This window comes from Aythya ferina (assembly GCF_964211825.1).
Source record: "Aythya ferina genome assembly, chromosome: 1".
Taxonomy (NCBI): Eukaryota; Metazoa; Chordata; class Aves; order Anseriformes; family Anatidae; genus Aythya; species Aythya ferina.
Genome location: NC_140296.1, coordinates 124,022,043 through 124,035,593, shown reverse-complemented (window position 1 = coordinate 124,035,593; position 13,551 = coordinate 124,022,043). Strand labels below are relative to the sequence as shown.

The 13,551-nt window shown below is 38.3% G+C and overlaps 1 protein-coding gene across 1 annotated transcript in view; it reads left to right on the top strand.

Moving 5' to 3' along the window:
• MAN1A2 (mannosidase alpha class 1A member 2) overlaps window positions 1-13,551 on the top strand; it is a 140,399-nt gene that overhangs the window by 102,505 nt on the left and 24,343 nt on the right. The window contains exon 9 of the mRNA XM_084501186.1: window positions 13,193-13,308. Coding sequence (XP_084357312.1) covers window positions 13,193-13,308 — 116 coding nt within the window. The remainder of the gene's footprint in view (window positions 1-13,192; window positions 13,309-13,551) is intronic.

Genomic DNA, 13,551 nt, shown 5'->3' with positions numbered 1-13,551 from the left:
CACACTGAACTCTGCTATTAGGAATGTAATGGCAGGTTCTGAAATTACCAGCACTGATACGATGAATAGTCAGGTTGTGGTCTGTTTTGCAGTGCTTTTTTCATGTATCGTTACCTAAGACAAGCCCTTTTAGACAAATCTACAAGTGGACCAAGTTAAAAATCTGATGAGGGGCACTCTGGCAGCTGGTTTACTAGGACTGCTAACAGAGTGGTATCAGACCACGTATGTTTATTTAATATTCTAAATTTAAATACCTTGTTTCCTATACAAAGTGATGTCTATCCTATAAAGACAAGTAAGAGGATTCACATAGGTATATAACCCACCTTGTTACACATGCTGCTTTAGCACCTTCTGGTGATTTTCTCACTTCCTTGCTGTTCTCTGCAGCTGTAGTGCAGAATAAGTTGAGGCTTACCCAATGTGTCTGACTGGGAAAAATTTATATCTGTTTCCCAGTTGCTTTTGCTGTAGACTGTCCCTTAAATAAACCAAAACAAATGTCTTTGTGGATGTGCATATTTCAATTTAAGTAGTGGTCTTTCATTTGCAAAATAAATGCTTAAAGTAAACCAAAACAAGCAGTTTTAGTATTTAACTTTATTTAGAGAAGGCTTCCATGGATTTAATTGAATTGGATTAGATTTACATTTTCTTTAAAACAGTGCGTTTTTCACATGTAGGAAAAGTCATAAAAACGATTTTAAATTACCTTCATTAAATCAGTGCAAATAGTGGGCCCTAAATTTTTATGCCTGCTTGTACAGATGGATTTAGACTAATGCTCTTGAGTTGAGCTAGGTAATTAATTGAACTGCTTCATTTAAACTCTTGCAGGTAATAGACAAACCAAGAATAATACACCCAATCTATTTTCATTTGTGATATGAAATTGTGTCAAATATATGGCACCATCTGTCTATATTTTTTGTCAGTATTTAAAAGAAAAATTAAAAAAAAATCTGAAATAAACGTTTATAATACACTTTACTATAGATGTTAAGAAAGTCACTGCATCTAGCAGAATCTCAGACCTGTAGATTGCTCCTTTGTAGCTGTTGATACCCTGCCCAGTGCATTTTGAGACCCAGGAGATGTCTCTGTCTCAGTCCAGTGGATGTGACTGCTGCTGTTACAACATGCATATTGGCCCAGCACTGAGGCTGAGCATGTATCCTAGAGAGGTGCACACAATCTAAGAGGACACTAACATGGCCACCCACATGGACTACCACTGACAGAACATGGCCTTTGTAGCATCCACATGTAATACATAAAAGATGAGTACTGGTAGCCAGGTCTTGTTCATCCTCCTCATGTTTGTGGCCAAATAGGTGCAGGCACTTACACTCTCTTCACCCAAGCAACCATCACGCTCAGGAACCTTTAAAATATTCACATACTTAATTACCTGCTACCTGTGCTTGGACCCTGGGCCCCTTATCATGTAAGCATCAGCTTACATGTAGACCTTGGGTCTTTCCAGATGCAGGTCTCCTACTCACCATCCTGTCCACCTTGAGGTTTGCTAATGAATTCCATGTACAGATATGCATTCTGAATCAAGTTAACTGGGAAAAATAAACACAGGTAGGTCTTCCCCTTTGTTGACACATAAACCTAGGAACCTGTGACATTTTTTTTGCTCCACTTGCTGCAACCTGCTTCTCCGGTTGCTGTCACTCTGACCTTGCAGCATTCATCCCACTCTCTCCAGTTACTGTCAACGGACCTCTGTTGCATGCCGGTCTCCCCAGTTGCTGGCACATAGACTTGCAGGCTCTGTGGCCCATGGCTTCACCAGTTGCTGATGTTTACACCGTGCAGCACTCACACATGGGATAATGAGTGAAAGTAGACACAAAAAATGGTTAAAAAAGGATTTAATAAAAAGAGAGTTACAGACAGTTGAGTGGGTGCAGGGCTCAGGAAAGCAAGCATGTTAATAGGCAGCCGGCCTGTTTACATGCAGCCAGGCCCTTTTAACCCACCTGATCTTCATTTTTTCCTTACTTATTCCTCCCCAGTCCACCCTGATTTTTTCCTTTTTCTGACTTTGGCCCTTCCCCTAAAATCCGGTTGTAAGTTTTACATAAAGTCAGAAGTCTCTTCAGCTGTCCCATAGATATATTTTTCACAGTCATAGAGTTTCCCTCAAATATCTCATAATATTCATGGTTATTGTGTTTCCCCGTTCTCATCAGCGATGACATTGAGGTTGACTCACTAGGGTTGTATGAGCAGTATGACCCATCAGTCAGGAACTGAAGAGTTCTGGTCTTTGTTATTGTCTGTTGCCACCAGCTTGTTAATATCTGTGTGTTTAATTAATCAGTTTCCTTGTTTGATACTTCTTTCATACAGAATACTCCTTAAACAGATAACTTGACAAAGAAGATGCTTTCACATTGTGCTTAACCCCACATGTCAGAATAGAGAAGGATTAATTAAATGAATGATATGTCTTGGCAGGGTGAGCTCTATTTAAAATATGAGTGGCTCTCTTGAGTGCAAACTTTAAAAGGTGCTGCAGAGATTGAAAAGTAAGTCATTGCCTGGGTTTCTATTATCTGGACTGTTTCTGTCAGTATTTACATCTACTTTTGCAAGGTAAAAGCCCTGCTAATTGCGAGGTGAAATGAATAATACTGAAGAATGAAGTAGTCTTTCAAAAGATGAAAGGAATACTGAAAATAACTTAGAAACCTAAAAATATTTTTGTAGCATAAATTAATAGGTTGATTAGTTATGGGTAGTGAGAAAGATGCTAATATTAGAAAACTATTTTCTTTGCCAACTGAAGCTGTTAGTGTTCTCCTTTACCATTAAGATATTTTGCACTATTTTTTTCTACTCTTCCTTTTTTCTTTTTTTTTTTTTCAAATGTACTGGATGCCTTTTTTAGCAGAGGTGGTCTCTCAAGTTATATCTGTTAATACAGATATAGTACACATTAAAAGGTGTGCTATATACAGAACTAAGAAACCAGCAATGCCAAGAATAGTTGGAAAAACAAATTATGAAATATAACGTCAAGCCCCATCAAAACATCCATAACCTTAAAGGAAATTAAAAGAATTGTGTCAAGTAGGCCTGTATTTTCAGAAAAGAAAAAAAAAAAGTATTTTGAAAAACATTTTCAATTTGGACTGGTGGACAGTAGCTTCTACTGTTTTAATTCTTGGGTGATGTTCTCCCCTTTAGTACAAGGAAAAGATTTTCCCTCTCAAGTACAAATGATGCAGGATTAAAATAATTAATTTTATTTATTGTAGAAATAGTTCCCAGCTTGACTTCATTTTTGCACATTTATTTAATTCATCAAGTACATTTCATTTTTGATTTGTTTTTGAAGCAGCAGTTATATAACTGGAGATATGCCATGTATGTGATGGTTAGTTTGGGGATTGGATGCAGGCATTTATTTTTTTTTGTTGGTGGTGGTTTTGTTTTTTAAATCTGATTTCAGTTCAGTACATTATGAACAAAAAGATACAACATGATTTCTAGATCTCCAATAGCAGGCTTCTCACCATTGCAGATAAGAAGGTGGGGATGGTTCTCTGCTGTTTAATTTTCTGTGCTGTCCTGGCAGATTTCCTTAATTTTTCTTTCAAAAATATCCTGGTTTGTTCTGCATTTAGGAATATGCATGTGTTTTGAATATACAATAATCTGTGTAATCTCTGATGGGGAATTCCCCTTGCCCTTTTGCTTTGTAAACATATACAAATGTAATTAACAGTGCTTCAAGAAAAGGCTGTATTCAAATCTGATTATTCAGTAGAAGACAAGAACAAGTTAATCTGCTAAAGCTTTGTTTTAATGACATACAACAGAGCAATGCATTACAGGGAATATGTTTTTATAAATCTGCAAGGTTAAGACATTTGCTGGTCTGTTCATCAAGATGCTGAAAAAGCTAAACAAATAGAAGCTTTGTTTGGTGTGTTTAAGATTTTAGTGTTATTGGAAGGTTAAATATTTTTATGAATTATGCATATGAAAGGGTGTGTGTATAAAGAATTCCTAAATATAGGATTCAGATATGGTGTAACTTGAGCTTTCAAAGTGCTTGCATAAACTGATGTGGAAAGAAATGAGTATTTTATTTTGCTGTACCACCAAACTACACTTTTATACCATGATATTGATGGAGAGTGCATCAATATCTGGAATTTGAAGTCAGTCTTCTAGCAGCTCTAACATTTGTTTTCCTCACTGTAAAGCCAGTAAATTAGCCTGTATGAACAGAATCCAACATGTATTAGGGTACTTACCTGATATTCTTGAGGAGTTTAAATTGTTGACCTTGAGGACAGCTAATTTAAAATGATTAGGGACTAAAAGTGCATCCTTTGATACAAGCTCTGTGAGTTTTTAAAGTCTGAGCTCCCATGGAATCATGTATTTCTTTAGTAATTGATTTTTGTACCAGAGTCTTTGGATATCTAAACTGTATTTTTCAACCATTTTTAAATCATTAATTTTCTATGAAAAGAGAGTCTATGAAAATCTAATCGCAGACTTTTTACAGCCATATTACAGTTACATGTTTTGATTTTATTCCTTCTATATCATTTAAATGTTGGAGGCTGTGCAACTAGTTGTTTATAATTAGATCAATGTTGTTCTCTGGACCAATAATAGATTTCAGATGACACATAATTGTCCATTTCTTCTAATTCTGTCTTCAACATGTGAGATTTTATATTCTGGGCTATATGGGGAGATGTACCTTCTTGAGAGAAGAAGAAAAAAAAAAAAAAAAAGAAAAGCTTCCGGTTCGGTGCAGAAGAGAGGGTCTATACTTTTACTCTCTGGATAGAGAGTGCATTTTCATACTGGGTTCTTTTAATCATAAAGTTCTGTTAGGAGTTAGACTGTCCTGGAGCAACAAGGTAAAATACCCTCTCATCTTGGAGATCTAAGTGAAGACATTGATCTGTGATTGCAAATCACTCTGTGGCACTTTTTTGCCGATGCGGTCAAAAATCAGAAAGGCATGGTGATGAACGCAGTACAAATGTAGAGTGCTATAGCTCGGTCTCAGTCCATACTCCGCTGTTGAGTAAGCCTTTCACACAACTTGATTTCCTACCACCTTGTGGTGGTTTTACCGTGCTGAGCAGCTGAACTCCACAACAACTGCTTTCTCACTCCCCCTCCTCAAAGGAAAAGGGGAGAAAATATGACATAAAGGACTCGAGGGTTGAGATTAGGACAGAGAGATCACCCACCAGTTACTGTCATGGACAGAACAGACTCAGCGTAGGGAGATTAATGTAATTCATTGCCTATCACTAGCAGACTAGAACAGTGAGAAACTACAAGCAAACTAAAACCACCTTCCCCCCACATCCACCCTCTTCTGCCTCCTCCTCTTGAGCGGTGCAGGGGAATGGGGGCTGCAGTCAGTCCCTGACGCTTTGTCTCCACTGCTCCTTCACAGTCACTCTCTGCCCGTGCTCCCCGTGGGGTCCCTCCCACGGGTTGCTGTCCTTCCCCAACTGATCTTGTGGGGGCTGCCCACAGGCAGCAGCTCTTCAAGAACTGCTCCCACACGGCTCCGTACCACGGAGTCCATCCCCCTGGAGCAAAGCGCTCCAGCACGGGTCCCCCCCAGGCAGCAGCTCCCCCCAGACCTCCTGCTCCTGCGGGGGCTCCTCTCCACAGGCTGCAGCTCCAGCCCGGGGCCTGCTTCTGTGGGGGCTCTCCATGGGCCGCAGCCTCCTCCAGGCCACATCCACCTGCTCCACCGGGGGCTCCTCCATGGGCTGCAGTGTGGAGATATACGTACCTGAATTTCCATCAATCCACTGTGAATTCAAGCAACTTAGATAAAGCTGCCAGCACAGTTAGAATTGACAGCTACTCCAAATTTTCTACCTAAATTGTAGAGAGGCTGATATACTTCATTTGGATGATGCTGATGGGTGTAATAATCTGGAAAAGACAACTTCAGGTGATAAATGGCCACTTTGCTTCTGAATGAAATCAGCAATATAAAGGTCAGTTGTGTTTTTGAATTTTTGCAAGTGGACTTTACATCATTAGTTTATTGACCTTTAATTCAGGAACATGTTTTCTGAGAGATGACCTAAATCTTTCCAGAACTGTAAACAACAGTTTGAGTATTTTGAAGTTTCAGGTAAGTAAGAATATAAAAACAAAAATATTTGTTCCAGCTGTCAAATCCTCAACTTGAAAGGAGAGCCTGTTGTAAGATATCATAAATGGAATCATAAAAGACATTCAAGTTGAAGATATGTTTTGGTTCACTAGTTACGTTGATTACACATATGTGTGTGTGTATTAGTTGGGCTAGTTTTACTTGCTGGCCTTCTGTTGTCTTTGTACATACTTGAATTGTGTAAGCTTGAGAAATTTAATCTTTAGTTTAACTAGAGTTCTAAGAAGTCATTTTGCTTTGTTTTATTTTGTGGGTAGCATTTAAATTCATTTTCTATTAAGTGATTGTGTTTTCAGATTTTTGGAGCTTCCAATTTTCAACTCTTCCAACTGGAATATTCTATCTGTTTCAAGCCTCAAGCTGTCTTCTTCCTCCCTTCTTTCTTCCCTTTCTCCTTCCCTTCCTCCTTCCCTTCCTCCCTTCCTCCTTTCCCTCCTCTTTGATAAAAATGCTTCAACCATTCCTATATGAGGTTCAAGATGCAATGTTGTTATGACCCAATTACACTTTGTTTCTTCTAAGCATACAGTTAAGAATCTCAAGAATCATCATATTTTGGATATTAAATACTGTGGGAGTTATTTATTTTAGCACTGCTGGAGGACAAAACCACCCATATTTTTTTCAGGCCTTTGAAAAATATTCATGTTTACTTTCTCCATATGGAATTTTTAGAGTTCAGCTAAGTTCTCTGAAGTTGTATGTGCCAAAGCATTCATCATCATACAACGCTAGGCTGGGAGGAGCTGAGCTAGGCTTTTCTTGTTGCTTGAATCTGTTGTGGCACCAGACGATTGAACTGAAAACTCAGCTGTCTCCTAATTTCTCAGTGCTCATCTTTTCCACTTTAAATCTACTTTTTTAATGTAGATTTTTATGTGACAATCTGCATGTTTTCAGAAAAATTGTCATGCTGGTAACATGTTCCTTAGTGATGAATGATTCATACCTGACTAAAAATTGCACCTCCACCTTCTTTTATCAGGGCTGCCTCTGCTGTAGTTAATTTACAAGCGTTTGCACTTTTAAGCCATCCACTATGGCTTATGGCATCTTTAGGTTGAATTTCCACTGTGGATTGCTGCAGCTGCAATTTCTGGGGCTTCAGCTTTCTGGATTAAAGGATTAGAAAGAGAGCTTGCACCTATTTAGAGCAGTTGAGGGGCACTAAGCCCAACTACGAGGTGAAGGAAGATTGAACTGAAATTTAATCAGTGCCACTCTGAAGACAAACAGAAAAGCACTTCTTTAATAGTTTCCTACACAGAGAAAAGGTGCTCATACAGATTGTGCGTTGTGTAAGGCCAATTGGTACCCAGAACAACTGGTGTGAAGATTTCTTAATGAAAGTTTCATACTGGCTGAATCACTTCACTACTCCCTCCTCGTCTTAACTTCCCCACTCTTGAAATCCTTTCTTGACTTAATACAATAGTGTTTTGTCAAAGATACAGTGTTCATGATCCCAAAGTAAAATCCACATCACCTTTTACTACTTTGTTCTTTTGTTACAAAGTAGTCAGTATTACTACTTTTTGGTTGAAATTAGTTAGTAGTTGTTCACCTTGGTGTTTCCAGTGTATTGGCTTTAGAGCATTGTATGCAGATTTAAAATAGTTTTCCTTTTTGCTTTAAAGTCATAATTAACATTTCCATTTGTAAGACTTGAGTTTCTTTTATGGATTCCCAAATTTCAAATTCTTTGCTTGTTTTTTTTTATCTGTGTATACTTAAAAATGCCCAGTCAGTGTTACAGTTGCAAATGCATGAATTAAAAATATTGTTTTAGTTGATTGTCTTCTCTGGCTGTTTGTGTTTATGTACTGGCAGAGGGTTGGGCACATGAAATGCAGTTCTGCTCAGCTTTTTATGTCACCTTCTTCACTTTGTGTGAAGTAAATAAAGCATGAGCTTTATGAATGCAAAGGCAGTGCAGGAGGAGGTGCCTCGAGGTCAGGAAGGGGCAAGGCTGACTTTCAGCCTGCACTGCTTTAACACAAAGCCTCACCTTAGGTGTTGGGACTGCGGTATCAGTTCTGCGTGGTGTTTTGTTTTTAAAACAGTGCTTGGCTTCTTTCTTTATTCCTGTGCATTGCCAGGAAATGACAATGGTACAATTAAGGCACAAAGCAGAGAAGGGTTAGCAAATCATGAACTGTTTTTAATTCACCTCATTAAGCTGCTGTTAACTGCTTAAAGCCATCTGTTTAAAAATAATTTACACATCTTAAGTTTGCTCTAGAGAGCAGGTAGACCTTCATTAGAGCAGGTTTTCTTATTAAATGTTAACTTTAGGAGTCTTTAAGTTGTTGTGGAAAATATCTTACTGCTTACTGAACCAAACTTTCACAGTAAACAAAAGGAGATGAATTGTTCTTAACTTGGAGTCTGCTGTCATAACTGTATTCTTGGGAACCACTGCAGTTCATTTAGAAATTGTCTGGCTCAGAAGGAAGTTATTTACAGCCATTAGGTAGATCTGAATGTTAGAAAGAATGAGCTGAATAGATGCCTAGTGTCTGTATTATTTACTTTAGACTAAGGCTACCATTCCAAGAATTAATCCAGAAAAGGAATGACAGACAGTGCCTCAGAGGTAACAGAGGATGGGAAGGCCTGCAGTCCTGGCCCTGGAAAGCTATTTGAGGAAAAACAACTTTGTCTGTCCAGATTTATAAAGAAATAATGTCATTTACAAAGAACAAATCATACAAGAGCCAATGACTCTCTCTCCTATCCCAAGATCAGATTGATTGTCATTTCAGAAGGATACCATGCACTCTCTTTTCTGACCTGCCATGTATTTCTGTGGTTTGCTGTGAAATGATTGTCCATGTTCTCTTCAGAGGAGGCTGCTTCAGCAGTGAGCTAATTGATTGCTGGTATGAATAAAATCACTTGGAGTGAGACTAGCCTTAGAAGTACTAGATGATGTGAGAATTTAAAGGTCTTCCACTCAGTCTGTAGGAAAGAGGTGAATGTGATTTCTGGATTATTAGCTGAAACAGAAATAATACTTGATTAAATATAGGTATTTTATTGGTAAATGCAAAGCTTATTAAAATACTGCTATGAAATTGAGTGTTGTTGTTTTATTTTTCAATTGCTTGCTGTTTGCTAAGATGGAAAATGCTAGTATTCTACAGGATGTAAATCTTTTGAACTGGGCAAAAATATTGCTATGACCTGTAAATATTTTTGTCCTTCTATTAAGATTTTATTTAGCTTTATCTGGATAGGAGGAAGCCTGCAAACGGACTGATTGTGCAGGTTTGCACATACTTTCAGGTGTATAATAAACAAGGAAAAATGCAGTGCTCTTTGTATTTGCTTTTGGCTGCAGTTGTTGAAGGAATTCTTTGCAACTGCACTTACTGTACCTTTTAATTTAAAATAAGACTTTCCAAGGAATCTTTGACTGGAATCCTTTCATGTTTGAAAAAATTCACCTGGGCCTAATCTTAAGAAAGTAAAATAAAATAAAAAGAAAGAAAAAGGAGGGGGGCACAGGAAGGAATGAAAAAAATACCTTAATTTGTCTTCAATTGGAAGGAAGTAGTGTTCTAAAAATATGGAGTTGTCATTGAATAGAATATGTGGCTTCTGCCATACTGGATATGCCCTCATACTTCTGTTTCCTTTGCTATATTTGTCTTTATCTGCAAAGAATTTTCATTCAGGATTTCACTGTGAAATAGTTTTTCACAGTAAAAGCCTTTAAATGCTATGCAGCTGATTAAATAATTCTTATAGATCCAATTAGTGAAAAATCAATTTCCAAATTTGCAAAATACTTACAAACATTTTAAACATAATACCTTCACAACTGTCTACTAAAGAGTAGCTAGTGCCAGGACCCTATTACAAACTTTATTATTCAAATCATAAGCTGTCCTTTTTTATTCTCTGGATTGACATGCAAGGTTAGGGTTGATTAAAAAACAAACAAACAAACAAAACAATTCAAAATATTCTATGCACAAGACATTCTTGAGCAAAACATTTTGAGCTGAGCTGAATTAAATCTCCGAATCCATCTGATCTGTTTCTCAAACAGCAGGAGAATATGATAACCAACATAGACCTTATGGTGATAAGTCTGGGTAGGGAGCTGTGTTCGTATGAGAGAAAAAGGTGTGTGATGACCCAAATCTACAATTTTCACCATTTATGGATTCATTAAGGGATTTTGAAAAATACTTTTTGGAATTTCCATACTAAGAGCAAGTCATTCAAGTCCTGCAACCTGTCACAAAAAGTTGTTTAATTTTCAGCCATTTCTAGTGAGAGTCCTTACGCAAACTACAGCGAGCTCTGCTTTAGCAACATCTTCTGACCCTAGAATACAACCTGAGGAAGATATTGCGAGGGCTGCAGGTAATGCAGCTGTAGAAGTTGGAAATTTTGCTGTGCTTAAACCTTAGCTCAGCTGCTGTGGTTGCTTCCGTTTCAGTTCCAATCTTTTTCTGCTGTTTTTTTGCAGATGAGAGAGGCCAGGTAAATATAGACAGCTGTATCTGGATACAGCAAGTTTCCTTGAAATATTGCTTCCTTCCCATGTGAAAGGTTTCCTGTGCTTTCCTCCTGCCCATGATGTCTTGTCATATGTGACCACAGAATGTATTTCTTTTCACCCTTTCCTGCTGCTGAAGAAATGGCACAGAATCAGTTTGCCCCTGACAGGTCTTTCCTGTGGTCCATCTGTGAAGGGCATCAGCTGGGGAGTGGCAGCACAGAGCTTAATGAGTGAGGATCCTTGAAAACTGCTCGTACATCAGAGTTGGTGTGAAGTACGCAAAATGGCAATAAACAAAACAATACCGCAGAGAGTTGTGAGGCCCTTAGAACCTCTTAGCCTTACCATTTTTGCATCCCACTGGTTGAGTGGGAGGAAAATCTGCATCTGAGAGGCTTGCACAGCTCTGTTCTCTGAACACATGAAGAAGGTGCAAAAAAGGCTGCCTTGGAGGTGGCTCTGTGCTGTGTCCTGATGTGACTTGTTTCCATATTCCTTGTACTTTCATCTGAGACAAGAAGGAATGTGGAGGAGGAGAAGAGCTGCTGACAGGACACAAAGACAGTTCTCAAATGAGTGTCTGTAGAAGCAGAGGTGAAACAGGGAGTGTTCCTGATAATTGACTTTGGAAATTCACCTGTACATGGATTTCTTATTTTAAGACATAAACCTTTCCCGCTCATCTCCCTACTCTTGCATGCCCTGAACCCAGCTGGAGCTTCTACAAGAGGAACGCTACTCAGAGACATTCAGCAGCCCTGTCCTGGCTGAGGACTGAGTGCATCTGTGAAGGAAACCTGGTGGAGTAGCAATGCTGGCAGCAGTCTCTGAAGTGATGGGAACTCAACTGAAGAGAAGGCAGCAGCTTAACAGAAGTAGTTTTAAGCTATATCTCTTGTGAAGACAGTCCTTGAGTAGTGCTAACGTGAGCTGTAACTTTGAAGTCTCGGGATGATATATTTTTTTCTGAAAACCACAGACCCTTAGTTCTCATGTCGACGTAAGAATATAATTGTTCTTTGAAGAAGTAATTTCTAGTCTTTGCATTTGTGGAAGAAAATGGCCTGAATGCCCTCTTTTCAGCTTAGAACTAGATAGCATATGAAAGTTCACTGCTCATAGTTAAATCACTGAATAGCTGGGTGTGAAAAGGCTCTCAGAGATACTGAGATATAAGAAAAGCATATGAAATTATTTCCGCCAAACTCAGAACCTGAAGACAAATGGAGAAGCTAAAGGCTTTCCATTTGTTTCTACATATGCCCTTGTAGGGCATAACAGTGCTTTACAAGAAGAAGGACCAGAAGGAGAGTTCTACCTTTTGTTCTACACCTTTATCCCAGACAGACTGCTAATAATACCACCTTTCTGAGGAACATTAAAAAAAGGAATATTATTTGTTTCTTTTTGTCTTTCACCCAGTAAGAGGGAAGTTGTATGACTGTATCACAACTGTGCTTAGGTCACTGAATTTCTGTAATTGTGACCATATTGTTCTTAAACATTTCCTTATCCTATACTGAGCAGACTGACTGCTCTGGTGCTAGCAGAAGTTACGCACTTTTCTGGTTGGAATTGTGTATTAAATCTTGGAGGTCATATTACTTTTTGAATGAAGGGTGTACTGAGGGAGTGCTTGCCATGTTTGGAACAGGAGGTCTAAAACTGAGTCAGGCCATCAGTAGGCTTTGTGTGATATGTGATAGTCACCCAGACAGCAAACATAGGTGCTTCTTAATGTCTGTCAGCACGGAATAGCAATGACAGTACCTGTGAAAGGCTACCTCTGCAAGAAAAAGAAAAGATGGCAAAAAGGAAATCTGTGCATTAGGAGGTCTGGCTTATGTGGTGCTGGATTGTAGTAGTCAAGCAGTCTGGCTACTTGCAGCGGCACACAGTGTGGCTGCTCAGGCACGGTGGAACAGAGCAGGGCTTGTGTTGTATACTATTTACTTCTCTTTCAAGTAGAGGAATTTAAATAAGAACATTTACTCTTGAGAAATTCATTAGTATGTTAAGTAAATGTCCTGTTGGAAATAAAAATCTCCTGGAAAGATTAGATTCCTTATAGTTGATGATGGTTTATGGCCAGCCACATGACCTAGTTGCATCCTGGATCCTGAGCTTTTATGGCTTTTTTGTACATACGTATGTATACACACACAACCCTAGTAGCAAAACAATTATGTTCTGTGGAATTAAGTAAAAACTTCAGTTAAATTAAATTTGTGATATGAGGGATAGCCTGTGTAGAATGGCAAGTAGTGAGCATGGAAAATTGCATTGTCTGCTGTGGCTATCCATGTCTATGAAATAAGTTCAGAGGGGAGACAGTACAGCTTTGTCCTACTAAGCAGGCTTAAAATGATTATAATTCTACAATGGCATAACTTAAAAATGTGAGTTTATATTTTAAATTATATTTAAGGTGCTATTATGTAACATCTTCAATTTTTCTTTTGCCTCTTTCCTTCCTGCAGATCATACATCCGTGGGCGGGCTGGGAGACAGTTTTTATGAATATTTATTGAAAGCCTGGCTTATGTCAGACAAGATGGACACAGAAGCAAGGAAAATGTACGACGATGCAATTGAGGTGATTATAATTCATTGAGTTTTCTTGTACAGTGGAATTTAAGCATCTTTGATAACTGAAAAAAATCAGCAACACATAGGACTTGTTTTGATTATGTAAGTTTTAAGAAATCAAGTGATGAATAAGACTAGCTTTCATTTTAAGTAGTTTAAAAAGTATTATTTTGAAATATATGTGATGCAGATTATTGCACTAAAAATAACAGCTCATCCAAAATGTTATAAAGTAAAACTCCAAAGCATA